The sequence below is a fragment of the Thermothelomyces heterothallicus genome (genome assembly GCF_042370625.1).
Source record: "Thermothelomyces heterothallicus CBS 202.75 unplaced genomic scaffold P884_scaffold_6, whole genome shotgun sequence".
Taxonomy (NCBI): domain Eukaryota; kingdom Fungi; phylum Ascomycota; class Sordariomycetes; order Sordariales; family Chaetomiaceae; genus Thermothelomyces; species Thermothelomyces heterothallicus.
In genome coordinates this window covers 1,273,294-1,286,226 of record NW_027192567.1, presented here as the reverse complement: position 1 = coordinate 1,286,226, position 12,933 = coordinate 1,273,294, and the positions used below count along the sequence as shown (strand labels likewise).

Sequence of the window (12,933 nt, the reverse complement as noted above, 5' to 3'; positions counted from 1 at the left end):
CTCCAATTTTTTTTTCTTTTTTTCCAGTTTCTTTCGGTGGGATTGAGTTTGAGACATCCGGGTCCTCAATCGGCGAACGTTCTTCTCAGGTCTGGGGCAAGGGAAAAAGTGAAGGGAAGGGGACGGCCCAAGCTCGCTAAATCTATACGAGCGCGGAAGAAAGAGGCGGCATCTCGACGACAGGTGCCAGGTAATGGGGGGGCCATGCTCTAGTATTTGCAGATGATATACAAGGCGTGGACGATACCAGGAATGTACTAGAAGGAGGAACAATCGTCAGCACACCGCAATCCGGTTTTTTTTCCCTCTCGCTGGAAAAAATGACCAAACTCCCGTTTGAAAGAAGAATGTATGAAGTGAACAAAAAGGCAAGAAACTTACGCCGAGGATGGTGAGCAGGATGTTAATGAAGAAGTCCGCGCCGCACCCGCGCTCGAGGAAGACACCAAGCGGCGGAAGAATGATGGCGAAGATGATCTTGCAGATGTCGCTAGAAGGACCGGGTGAGCAAAAATGAACATGCTTCAAAACTAGTTAGGTAGTGAGGCGGGAAGGCTAACCTGGCGGTGAGGGGCATCTTTGACGATGTTTGCTAATGTTGCGTGATTGAGAATAGGTTCGCTGTGGTGTCGAAAACTTCCTGGGTAGGTCGATAAGTGATCTTGTGAACTTGGTCGATTAAACTCGAGGTGCTGGAGAAGTAGATTTGTTTTTGTTATGTTTGAGCAAAGGGCGGGCGATGGCGAGCGGGCTCTTGGTGTCTTTAATACGTGTACTTGCTTGGGCAAACAAGCGAGACATTGAACGGGCGGCCAAAAAGATGGCCCACTGATTCGGCAAGGTCGGGGAGGGACGATACAGTGTCGTGTACGTGTGCCTTGCCAAATCAGTGGGCCGCGAGCAGCTTACCTCCACTACTTCGGCCGTAGTGCTGGAACGCCGACCTTGGCCGCGGCAGCGCGGGGGCTTGGGGGTCGAGGACATGCGTCATATGCTGTCGTATGCGATCAGCCACTGCCCAGTTTCGAGGCTCAGTTCCCAGCCATCTTGCTTGGATCTAGTGGCGGGAACGCCCATGGTTCGCCAATGCTCGTTGACACTCGAGCGCCTATTGGTTGCCAGTGCTAGAATGTTCGGCAACGCGGCACCTTTGGGTCATGACTTGACAAAGTTCGGTGAAGATAGGGTTCTCGTAAATAGGCCGAACTGATTGATGCCAGCCACATTTCTTAGGTGCTGGAAGAGAGTAGGTAGCCTGCCAAGTAAGGTTGGGCAATACTTGGGAACGGCCTGAAGAAGATTTTCTGCGTCGCACAACCACTGCTTCAATTTCATCGGCGGCGGGGCGCATTGCGTCCAAGGCATTTTCCAGTTGCCAGTATGCAGAACGAAATCATCAGCCCATCCAACGTCCGCATGGCTGATTTTTTTTTTATCTTTGCATCGGCCAAAAGCCAGCTGCGCCAGTCCTTGGTTTGGCTGTCCAGAACATCATGTTCCGATTAGTTGGCCTTGACAAGGCATGCCACATCTGGTACCCCAGCATGTGTCCAGCCCCAGAGCACGCTGGCTGATGACATCATCCCCCTATCCGTTGGTTGCAGGGGAGGGGTACAGAGTAACACTGTAGGGTTGTATGTACGGATTATTTCTCGACATGCGCGCTCGAGAAAATCTCTACACTATTGGCAGCGGCAGCAGGATTGAAGTCGACAATTCTAAGGCTAGCCTCAATGTGTGGAGGCGGATTTGCAGAACCCTGAAGCACTGCTTCAAGGAGCACAAATAGACAGGCACAGCAGCTAGAGTAGGTGCCGAAAAAAAAATATTTGGTATCTTCCCGCCCTCAGCTCGCTCGCTTCGACAAATTATCTGCCAATAACTACCATATATGAATGTCATCACGATCACCCACACTAACCCTGCTTTCTGCTTCATACACCGATCAGGCATTCCTCGCAGCGGATGGCTCGGTAATTTGTCAAGTCTTAGAGACACCCGTATATATGCAAATGAAAGGTATTTAAAAGGAGGAAAGCGAATAGAAAACTAACCAAACAAGAAGCCAAGATTGGAAGAACGACAACGTCTATAGGTAAGTGAGAAGAGAACCAACAACGATTTTGAGTACTAGTCCCTGCTAGATCTAAGTTAGGTCAGAGTCACGGTCACTGGATTTGTTTTGGCGCTTTGCACCGTAGAGATGTTCGTAGGGTGGCCACCATAAGGTGAGGTGATTAGCTCTTAACGTGAGCTCGCCTGATCACCTGGTACAAATTAGGCAAAAACCTGAGCCATGCCTTTCAGCAGAGCCGTGCCCTAGCGCTAAGCGCTCCTTCCTCTGAACAGGAGTCTAATGGGCAGGGAGTTTTCGGCTAAGGGAAAGAGCCGGCTAGAAGAACGAGGCGTTCGTTTCTTGTTAGCAGAATGCAAAATTCCTTCGAGTACGAACAAATATGCCTCAGCTTATAAAATCCGAGTACATGCTACAATTCCTGCTGGAAATGACCGGAAATGAAATAACTGGCACGCTCTTTGAACTTATCCCGCCGGTCATTAGATACTACGGTTCTCCCTGCTTATAATCTTTCTTTTCTTAAATATCGCCTACAAATAGGGGTATGTTCGCCATAGGGATGTCACTACAGTTGTGAGTAGCCGGGTGGTGAAAATGCCCCTATTCTTCTATATATAACCTTTTGTTAGCTGATTGAGAATTGAAGCAATGCTTCCGGTCTAACAAGTGCTTCGGACTTGAGGTGTAACTCACTGACGGATGATACACCCTGGTCAGAGTATCTATGAGAGTACCTTGGTTTACGGCACTCAAACGAGAGGGAGAGAGCGATGGAGTGGGCATAACGATGGTAATTCATTACAACCGCGAGTGACGTCAGAGACAGAGCGCGGTGGTTACCCTTCAGAACATAACGGCCGAGAGGACAGGTTCACGTAAGATACACATGATGATCATGGCGGCAGAGAAGATACAGAACCTGGAGAGGAGCGTAATCAGCGTTTTTGGGCGACGATATAACCCCGGGTATTGCCCCTCATGTAGGGCTATTATTAAGCACACGGGTTCTCAAAGAAACTCTCCTCCACCTAGAAAGCTCAAGGGTGGCAGAACACTTAGCAAAGGAGACGCTAGCCCGCCTGGAGCAGTTCCTAAGGACACATGTGCTGGCCATTGCGATCGTCTCCTTATACTAATGATATATTGCCTGCAACTCAAGTCTCACCTATAGTTACCTACTGCAAACTGATTACTATTTAATTACTAACTATTGTAGGTGAAGAATGATCCTTATTAGTCCTCCTCCTCCTCCTCCTCCTCCTGGCTTGCCGACCTCATCGGCCTCTCTCGGTTTGCTCTCCTTCGGGAGCCCGCCGGCGGCAGACGCCCATGAGGGCGGAGAGGGGCGCGAGTCCGACCCAGATCAGCTGGCCGTCGAGCAGGCCTCTGCGGACGGCCATGGCGTAGAGGGCCGAGGTGACGCCGGGGCCGACGGCGCGGACGGCGCTGGAGACGGTCAGGGCGAGGGCGGTGAGGGTGCCGAGGGTGCGGGGGCCTCGGGGCGGCGTCGTTGAGGGCGAGCTGGGCGGCGGTGAAGGACATGGCGACGCCCGGGCCGCGCCGGAGCATCCAGTTGAGGACGGCGTAGCCGGCAAAGGTGACCGGGTAGGCGGTGCCGCAGGCGCGCAGGACCTCGCGGGTGCCGAGGCGGCGGTGGAGCGCGGGGAAGGCCTTCGGAAGACCAGCCACAGCGCCGGGCTGGCGGCCTCGGTGGCCATGACGAGCGAGACGAGCGAGGAGCCCGAGCCCCAAGGCCGCCCAGACGTACGGGAGTGTATAGAGCATGACAGGAAGGGCGGCCTTGAGGGCGAAGGCGAGGAGCATGACGTGGCCGTAGATCGACAGGGCGAGGGCCACGCCGGGGGCCCGTACAATGTCGGATATGGGCAACATCCGCGAGGGCGCGGTCGGTCGGTGTTCTGAGGGCTAGCTGCTGGCGCCGTGAGCTTGCCCCCGCTCCCACTCCGGATCGTCCTTCTCTCTCCTCGAGGAAGCGTTTCCTCGAGGAACAGGGCGATGGTCATGGCACCGCAGAGGCTGATGCCCCTCCCCGTGGCGAGACCCGGCAGGGCGCGTACGGGTGCCGCTCGAAGAAGTAGATGCCGCCGAAGAGGCCCGGATACTGGGTAGCGGGACTGGCGAGTAGGCCGCCCAGCAGGGGGCCGAGAAAGATGCCGAGGTTGCCGGCGACCGAGAAGCAACCAGAGGCCTTGGGTGCCATGCGCCGTGCCCATCCTGACCGGCAGTGTCACGGTTCGTAGTGTATCCCACTCGGGAAGAGGACGCCCCGAGCTCGCGGCGGAGCAAGGGAGTCTCCTCTCCAGCCCCTACCTGGCGTGGCGGTTGTGATAACAACTACATGGTGCTGACTTTTGAATCTGTCGGGAATGAGTCCATGAACAAGACGTGGACAAAAGTGTTGTGTGTGTATTGTGCTAACCATGGCGGTAGGCTCGGAGCACGTAGCGTAAGGTCGAGCCAGGCGGCTGAGCTGCGAAAATGACCCAGTCGGAATTCAGATCGAGGTCCTTGTAACAAAAATAGTGCGACAGCTGCTCTCTCTCTCTGCGAATAATATCCCCCGCCTTCCCTTTACCCCTCTTTTTTGTTATTCTTTTTTTTTCTTTGTTTTGTTGCCCCCAATGACATGGAGGAACGCTCACTCTTCACACTGGCGGTGTGCTGAGACGCGGCCCATGGTGCAACTCGCCATCCTTGATAGGGAGGCGTTTGTGCTGTGTGTGATGCTTAGCGCAGCACTGCGGTGATCCCCACGCCTACAGGCTGCCAAAACATCGTTGGCGTTTCGTACATGACCGCAGTAATTAGGGGGTACAAAATACGCCTTCACGGTGTAGTACACTAGTATTCCGCATTTGATTCAAGGGTCGCCGTGTGTTCTGCACTGTGCCGCATCTGGTGTTGGGTTTGTGGGGCTCGCAACGATCCGCTCCGGGGATCCGTCGACTAATTAACCTTATTCGGACGCAGATCATTTTCAGCCGCAGGAGCAGCGAGAAGATGCAGGGATCACAAATGACGACAATTCGTAGATGGCTGCATTTTTTTTTTTTTTTTGGTACGCTTCTGTAGCATACACGTACACGGCCTGAGCTGAATTCCGAACCCGCGAAACTAATCTTGTCGGGAAGGACATTTGCTGACCAATGGTAGCTGATGGCTGGGTGCCTAGCAGGAGCAGGGCGTGGAAAGAGCGACCGCGAGTAGGACACGCTGGAATTTCTGGTTCCACTGGAACAACCTGCTACGGCAGCTTCGTAAACCGCGCGATCTGGTGATCTGGGTCAAACAGGGCCAGACTTGGAAGATGCCGCGACATTGCGAGCAGGTATTCCGCGCATCATTGACCCGTTGCCAGAATCGGCCGACGAATCGGCAGTCACGTCCCATACATGCACTAGTTAGCGCTTCAGCTGTTCGGGCGTCAGTCAAGGAATCTGCGTGGCCCTGGTCTCTGACCTCGCGCTCGCCGTGCAAGATCTGCTCTATGCATTAGCTGCTGTCTTACACTAATGACGATTCACTCCGTGCATATTACGGGTAATCCGTACATAAGTACATACAGTAAGTACGGAGTAGTGTATCTACCATGGCAACGAACTCGCTTTGGCAGATGACGACGAACCCAAACGCGCCTTCCTCTTCTTACCCCAAGTTGTGGGAATTTCCCACCACTTCCCACAGATCTTCCTCTTGCACGCTCCCGCTTGAACTCGCACCGGGCAGACACCGCCATGAAGTCGACAAGAGCTCAGCCGCTGCGACAGATCCACGCCTTCTTCGGCCCCGTCGGTGAAGCCCCGACCGGCGCAGCGACGGACGCGGCCATCTATCGCCAGGAGCAGGACATGCACGAGTCGTGCCTCCTGGGGCTGTGCCCGGTGGAGAAGTGGTACAAGGGCTCCTACGCGGCCGCCTGCCCCCGGCCTATCCTCGTCGCCAAGCATCACCAGGAGCAGCTCGAGCGGCTGCACCGCGCCCTTACGCTGGCCATTGTTGACATTGCGCAGAGATGGTGGTCTGACCCGGCCGCCCATTTCCCCCTGCGGATGCCGCTGGCCGAGGAAGAGGAGGAGCTCCTCCAGGTGCGTTGCCCGTTTCCGGACCCGATTTTTCTTCTTTTGCCCCTCGTTATGTTATGCCTAGTACTAAGAGCAATCTGGCAGTGGATCGAGACTCAAGTGCCCCATAGTCTTCCCGAGTTCCGACACGTCCTCGGCTCCTGGAGACCCGATTTCCTGGTCGGAGATGTTGTTCAAGGAGGACCGTATCCATCGGGCGAGATCTTCTGTCTCACCGAGATCAACGCTCGCTTTAGCTTCAATGGTTTCATGCACGAGGCATATGGGCGACAGGCCCTTGTAAACCTCGGCGTGGAGAAGCGAGGATTGCGCTCCGAGACCAATTCGTCTAAGGTAGGCCCATTTGGCTTTCTTTATGGCGTACGGCTTTGACACTGGCCGAGCCAGCCCCTTAAGTATTGTGCATGGCTGACACAATGATGATCACCACCCCAAAGATCCTCGATGGGCTGTGCAGCCTGTTTCGCCTCGACCGCCCCTTGCACCTGTTGAAAGGCGAGGAGGCGGGCATCGATATCCACATGTTTGTTGATTTCCTCGAGCGCCGCTCTGGTCTGAGGCCGCGCATCATCGCGCCCAAGGACCTCCGCCTGGTGCCCGACGACGGGGCTCTCCAGGGTTACAAGCTATGCTGTCTGGCCCCGTCGTCATCGTCTCCTCCTTCCGCCTCCACCCGCCTGCTCTCCTTCGGCGGGGAGACGCTGGAGGAGATACACCAGGTTGGCCTGGAGCTGCACCAGCGCGAACTCTTCGCACTGCCCCGAGACGTGCTGCGCGCCGTCGCCCTCCGGTGCTTCAACGACCTTCGGACCGTTCTGCTCGTCCATGACAAGCGGATGCTCGGCCTCGTGCGGGACGAGCTCGACTCGCTAGTCGCCCGGTCCGTGCTGAGCGAGACGCAGGCCGACGCCCTCCGTCACGGCATCGCAGAGACGCTGCTCCCGGGCTCGCCAGCGATCCGGGAGCTGCTTCGGCGCTGCGCCGAGTCTCCGGACCTGAGGCGCGAATACCTCCTTAAGCCAATCCGGGGCGGCAAGGGGGCGGGCATCATATTCGGGGATGAGCTGAGCGCTTCCGAGTGGATGGCTCATCTACAGCAGCTCGAGAACGCCGCTCAGCTCGTCCCCGGCCGTCCCACCTGGATCGCACAGCGGCTGGTGAAGCAGCGTTCGTACGATGTAGTGTTCGGGTCGCCCGCCAAGTCCGCCCGTCAACCCCTGGTCGGAACGTACCACGTCGTCCATGGTGAGCTCCTCGGTTTTGGGACGTGGAGAGCCGGACCGGGTCGCATCTGCGCTGTGAGCAATGGGGCCGCGTGGATCTGCTCTGTCGTGCAGGAGGATGCAAGCGACAGCGAATCTTCGTCAGAATGGCCGACCAACCTTCTCCCCCTTCTCCCCAACCTCGCAAAACTAGTTTCCTTTTCTTTCTTTTTCTTTTTCTTCCTTTTTTGGGTTAATTCACCAGTATAAGGTAATTTACCGTAATACCAAAAATGAATGAAACGAAACGATGTACTACGCCGGCGTACTTCATCCTCCGTACCAGCTCTCGTCTCGCAAATGCTTTCCAATTTCGGGTTGTTCAAAAATTCTGCGTAAGCCATGATACTTGACTACAATAGTACGAGCAGCTGAACCCCCCGAGTATTCTGTTTATTCGGCGATCGGTCAGGGGGAGGTCCCGTTCTTCGCATGCCAAGAGCATGTCTCTGGACTGGCCAGCTGAAGGACTCACCTTGTCCGACGTCGCCGAGTGCGACCTGAGCAAGGCAGTGCTTATGTATGTACATAATGTTACAGAGTAGTAGTGACTCCGTACACTTGGGTCGGAATCAGATGCGATCGCCGTTATCTAATAGAAGTGAAACACCACACTACTTGTTGTTCGTCACCAGCCCAAAATGGTTGCTTAGGGCTGGCTGTTCCTTACTGATCGTGAAACCCGGCGCTGATCAGCCGCCCCAAGCGCGCAAACCCACGTCATATTCCGGATCAATCTGAGAGAGGGACACCCTGTTAGTTATCCCTAAACTCGTGCAGGGGCTTGTGTGGCCCCAGAGCCGTGGATCCCGCCCGCGCTACCGAGAGATCACAAAAGCTGAGCCGAATACATCCCAGACACAGCGAACCACCCCTCTTGACCGCTCGGGCACATCGGGTCTCCATTTGGGCGAACACCAGTGGCTTTGGGCAAGGAGAGCTCCTCAAAGCTACCCCTTCCGCGAGACTCCATGGGTCCCTGAGCGGACATGTTCGCAGCAGTGTGTGTTGCTTCGTTTGTATGTGCTTGGTTATGTGGTGCCAGACTCGGTAGTACGTGGGTGCCAGCGGCACACCTTGTCCAACCACCCCCTCGCCCTTCCCATTCCCCCCCCCCCCCCCCCAGGGGGGGGGGTGGGTTAATAGGTGATCTGAGGTCCTGGGGCTGTTCCCAACTCAAATTCGAGTTACCGATACTTCATCACACCGGCCCGGTCCATTGACCAACTCAAAAAAAGCATATCTGATTTTTGCCTGATCGTAGAGGCCAGACTCGTTCTCAAGCTCTGTGTCCTAGTTAGTTAAGGTACTTAGTGTCGTTGCCAACAGCTCACCGGCAGTCAGTCAATCAATGGCCGAACCTTGTTTCGTTTCCCATCGTTTCCCACCACCATGCAGCACCTATTGCATCCCCTTAAGCATTCCGGGGTTAGCGCCCTTCCTACTCGTAAGTTCCCTTCTTTCTCCTCTTCCCATCCCAACATGCTCTTTTTTTTCATTTCCGTCCCCGTTTCGGGGCTCTTGGCTCAAGATCGGGGACACGGTTTTGCTGAAACCTAGCCATCTTTGTTCATTGGCTTCTCGTGGTCTAGGTGTTCTCGCCGCCGCCGCCACCAGCAGCAGCAGCAGCAGCAGCAGCAATGCAGTACCGCATCTGAGCGTGAGCCGGCTGGACTGCCTGCAGCAACCAGGCCACATCCAGGAGGTCAATCAGCTGCTCGAGCGGGAGGGCATGGTCAAGCTCAGCCTGGGCTTCCCGGACGACGAGAGCAGGTACCTGCACGGCCTGATCGTGGGCCTGGGCCGGTTCCACGGGCACGGCCTGCCGGTGGACCACAGCGCGACGCGGGGGTGGTTCTGGGACATCCGGCCGAGCGCGAGCCGGTTCCAGAGCAACGGGTGCCAGGCGCGGTCCGAGACGATGCGCGAGTTCCCCTGGCACACCGACTGCAGCTACGAGGACCGGCCGCCGCGCTACTTCGCCCTGCAGGTCCTCCAGCCGGACCGGCGCGGCGGCGGCGTCTTCTCGGCCCTCGCCGCCCGCCACGTCCTCCGCCAGCTCTCGCCCGCCGCCCGGGACGCCCTGAGCCGGCCCGACTTCCGCATCGCCGTGCCGCCCGAGTTCGTGCGGTCCAGCGGCAGGACGCACCTCGTCGGCAGCATCCTCGCCCCGGCTTGTTCCGCATCCGCCTCCGCCTCCGCCTCCGCCTCCGCCTCGATCCGGTTCCGGGAGGATATCATGACGCCGCTGAGCGAGGCGGCGGCCCGGGCGATAGACGAGCTCAAGCGGGCGCTCCAGAGCCCGGAGGCGCGACGGGAGACGCTGCACCTCACGCCCGAGACCCTACCCCGCGGTTCTGTCCTGCTGCTGGACAACCGTCGCTGGCTCCACGCGCGGAACGAGGTCCGCGACCCGGAGCGCCATCTGCGCCGTGTCAGGTGGGACGCCGTTCCGTTTGTGGGAGTGCGCGGAGCGGAGGCGGGGGGAGAATGAAGGGGAGGAGGAGTGGTGAGAAGAGGAGAGGGTAGGAGAGGAGAAAATAGATTAGATTAATAATGAGGCCATTGATGATGTCAAAATTGAGAGGTTGAGTTTGCTATTCAAAAAAATAAAAAAAAAAATAAAAGAAAGAAAGAAAGAAAGGGAGGGAAACAAAAGCACTAGACAGTATTTTGCGTTTTTTAAACCTTAATGAATCCGAGGGGGAAATTGTAGTGTGGCAATTAATTAATTCATCTTTTTCATCCTATAAAATGCCAACAAAGATCAGTCAGGGGGGAGGGCGAGGAACTGTCTGTGCAGAAGGCATAATCAAGTCTTGTTTCAGTGTGGCTGGCCGCCTCGGGTCTCATCATGACACAGAAAGTGCTCAGACAACATTGTTTTTTCTCTTTCGTAATCGCCCTCTCAATCCAGTGAATAATAATACTCTGTACACGAATCGCGCCTTCCTGGTGGATTGGGATGCGCACACCAGGCATCCACGCTACGTTGGTATGAAGGTGTGTTCCTAATTCCACCATTCACCGAACCTCTCTTTCCACTTGCTAACTCCTGTTCTCTCCGTTCCGAGATACGACCTCTGGCCCCGGGTTCACGTACAAAATTTCGTACGTATTGGGAAACCCGTTGAAGGTTGTCGCGCAGGTTACCGAGTATGCTGCCTCTTGAGTCAGGGCGAGCGTCCACAGAAGAAAAAATAAAAAGAAAAACGAAAGAAAAAAAGAGAAGAAAGAAAAAAGAACAAAAAGACTCACCTCCCATGTCTGTGTATTTCAACCAGTCGCCGATCCTGGCCTCGCAGGGCAACGTCGCCCGTTCGGAAACGCAGTCGAAGCCGTCGCAGGTTGGGCCCCAAACGGAATACAAGTGTTTCCCTTGGGCCCGGGCCCGCCGCGGCGGTGCGCCGGGCTGGTCCTTCTCCTCCCTGTCGTCGTCGACGGGGATCAGGGTCGGGACGAACACCTCGTCTTCGACCAGGCGGTTCATGAAGCAGCCGTAGACGCCGTCGTTCTGGTACAGCATGTCCAGCTGCGGCCCGTCCAGGGCACCGGTGCCGTCGTCATCATCGTCATCGTCGTCGTCGTCGTCGTCGTCGTCGCCGCCATCATCGTTGTTGTCGTGGTGGTGCGTCCGACGGGCGATGATCTTGCACGCCAGCGTGTAGAAGCTGCGGGCGTAGAAGCGGCCGGGCTCGGCGATGATGCGGACGCGGTCGCTGCTGGAGAATTCGCTCTCGATCGCCAGGCGCAGGGCGGACGCCATGGCTTCGAAGTTGGCGTCGGTGAAGCCGCCGCCGACGTCCAGGATGGTCAAGTCGAAGCCCACGTCCCTCGCCTGGTCGAAGATGCGCCGCGCGTCCCGGACGGCCGCGTGGAGGGCCTTGGGGTCCTTCGCTCCCGATCCTGCCTCCGGGAAAATAGACAATGTGTTAGGACAGGAAGAAATAGTTAAAGAGGGGGGGGGGGGGAGGGAATTGGGAACGACGGCGGCATTACCAATGTGGAAGCAGACGCCGACGACTTGGAGACCGAGGGCGCGCGCCTTTAGGAGCAGGGGGCGGGTGGCGTGCAGGGACGCCCCGAACTTGTTGCTCAAGCACGCGGCGGCCGTCTCGTCGTCGGCGTAGATGCGGAGCAGCAGGCGCATGTCCGGGCTGACGCTCGCGATCTTGTCCAGCTCGTCGGCGTTGTCGAAGGTGGTCAGCAGGACTCCGCGGTCAGAGGCCATCTGCAGGGCCGACGCGGCCTTGCACGGGTGGGTGTAGACGATGCGCGACGGGTCCACCCCGAGGCCGAGCACTAGCTCGATCTCGGCCGGCGAGGCGTAGTCGAAGCCGATGCCTAGGTCGGCCAGGAACCGGAGGAGATGGGCGTCTGAGTTGCATTTGACGGCTCCAGGGGGGGGGGGGGAGGGGAAAGGGGGCAGGAGTCAGCAACGCTATCATGATAACATCATGGCATGGTCGTGTTCGTGTTGAACATGGCAAGCGAGGGAGCCGAAAAGGTCAAACTGAAGGAGGAGGAAGGTGGGGGAAGGGAAAACCCTTGAGCAGTCTCACCATAGAAGGGCTGGATGTGCGGAAGATGGTGCATCCACCGCTGGTGTTGCCCGAGGGTTCTGGTCGAGTCTGCTACGACGAAGGGGAGGTCTGCCTCGGGGGCGAAGGGCGTCTCCTGCAGCTCCGCGATTCTCCTTCGTATCAGCACGTCGACACGCTCGTGCGAGAGCAACTCGGCGGCGGCGGCGGCGGCGGCGGCGGTCATCATGTTTTACGTTCCCTTTGCTCCAGCAACCTCTGCCAACAGCAGTGTCTACTTTGCCGCCTCCCGGTTTGTTCAGCAGGGAGTGCACCGCTTGCTTTGGTCTTCTTGGATGATATATACGGTCACGGCCGAGGCACCCGCTGCCGCGTTCGTTCATTATGGGTTATGGATATACCCACAGTCGCCTTGGACAAGCCACTTAAAGGCGACAGGTCGTCTTACTCGCACCTCACGACGCCTTCGCACCGACACAAGCACTTCCCCCACGGAGTAAGTAAGACGAGCGGTGATGGCCGGGACGAGCCGAATCATGGTTTCCACTAGTGTGGTTCCCGGCACCCCGGAACCCAGCTGAAGCGGCGCGCTGATCTTTGCATTTTAAAGCATGTGCGCTTGGCGGCCCCAGCCCACACTGGTCGATCGATGTTTCTGATTCTGTCTTGGTGCTAGGTTTTGGGGTTTGTTTCCGAACCCCCGGGGGGGGGGGGGGGGATGATCCAAACAGTGCCATGACACTCACTGTACGGATCTGAGGGACGTCTCCACACATGGAATACCCCGTACCCCTGTGCTATTGTAAATACAACACAAGACACACACAGCAGCTGGTTCGTGTATGTATGTACGAAGTATTGCGGTATGGATTACATACAAACACGATACCTCGGGTTTCCGTGGAGCACAAGGGAAAAGGGAAGAGACGGGGGGATACTCCGGACAGGAG

The 12,933-nt window shown here is 56.8% G+C and overlaps 7 protein-coding genes across 7 annotated transcripts; 3 read left to right on the top strand and 4 right to left on the bottom strand.

Annotated features, from left to right (window-relative positions):
* Positions 1 to 209: 209 nt before the first annotated feature.
* On the bottom strand, positions 210 to 577 carry P884DRAFT_298397 (uncharacterized protein; the record flags this gene model as incomplete). The annotated part of the gene is made up of 3 exons (XM_069444604.1): positions 210 to 257; positions 382 to 490; positions 561 to 577. The coding sequence occupies 3 exons, from the start codon at positions 575 to 577 to the stop codon at positions 210 to 212; spliced, it is 174 nt and encodes a 57-aa protein (XP_069299472.1).
* Positions 578 to 1,352: 775 nt separating this feature from the next.
* On the bottom strand, positions 1,353 to 2,406 carry P884DRAFT_257511 (uncharacterized protein). The gene has a single exon (XM_069441150.1). It carries the CDS (start codon positions 1,951 to 1,953, stop codon positions 1,678 to 1,680), a length of 276 nt encoding a protein of 91 aa, XP_069299471.1. The 5' UTR covers positions 1,954 to 2,406; the 3' UTR covers positions 1,353 to 1,677.
* A 904-nt stretch (positions 2,407 to 3,310) lies between these two features.
* On the bottom strand, positions 3,311 to 4,298 carry P884DRAFT_298396 (uncharacterized protein; the record flags this gene model as incomplete). Its single annotated transcript, XM_069444603.1, has 4 exons — positions 3,311 to 3,337; positions 3,403 to 3,523; positions 3,618 to 4,003; positions 4,140 to 4,298. The coding sequence occupies 4 exons, from the start codon at positions 4,296 to 4,298 to the stop codon at positions 3,311 to 3,313; spliced, it is 693 nt and encodes a 230-aa protein (XP_069299470.1).
* Positions 4,299 to 5,886: 1,588 nt separating this feature from the next.
* Positions 5,887 to 6,183, top strand: P884DRAFT_180067 (uncharacterized protein; the record flags this gene model as incomplete). The annotated part of the gene is made up of 1 exon (XM_069437333.1): positions 5,887 to 6,183. A coding segment is annotated over one exon (297 nt), but the record flags the coding sequence as incomplete, so codon positions are not given.
* Positions 6,184 to 6,231: 48 nt separating this feature from the next.
* On the top strand, positions 6,232 to 7,652 carry P884DRAFT_196060 (uncharacterized protein; the record flags this gene model as incomplete). Its single annotated transcript, XM_069437952.1, has 2 exons — positions 6,232 to 6,513; positions 6,618 to 7,652. The coding sequence occupies 2 exons, from the start codon at positions 6,232 to 6,234 to the stop codon at positions 7,650 to 7,652; spliced, it is 1,317 nt and encodes a 438-aa protein (XP_069299468.1).
* Positions 7,653 to 8,834: 1,182 nt separating this feature from the next.
* Positions 8,835 to 10,164, top strand: P884DRAFT_220523 (uncharacterized protein; the record flags this gene model as incomplete). Its single annotated transcript, XM_069439455.1, has 2 exons — positions 8,835 to 8,889; positions 9,035 to 10,164. The coding sequence occupies 2 exons, from the start codon at positions 8,835 to 8,837 to the stop codon at positions 9,934 to 9,936; spliced, it is 957 nt and encodes a 318-aa protein (XP_069299467.1). The 3' UTR covers positions 9,937 to 10,164.
* Positions 10,165 to 10,314: 150 nt separating this feature from the next.
* On the bottom strand, positions 10,315 to 12,322 carry P884DRAFT_220518 (pyridoxal-dependent decarboxylase). The gene is made up of 4 exons (XM_069439454.1): positions 12,005 to 12,322; positions 11,442 to 11,837; positions 10,701 to 11,348; positions 10,315 to 10,603 (listed from the first exon to the last, which is right to left on the bottom strand). The coding sequence occupies exons 1-4, from the start codon at positions 12,210 to 12,212 to the stop codon at positions 10,491 to 10,493; spliced, it is 1,365 nt and encodes a 454-aa protein (XP_069299466.1). The 5' UTR covers positions 12,213 to 12,322; the 3' UTR covers positions 10,315 to 10,490.
* Between the last annotated feature and the right edge of the window lie 611 nt (positions 12,323 to 12,933).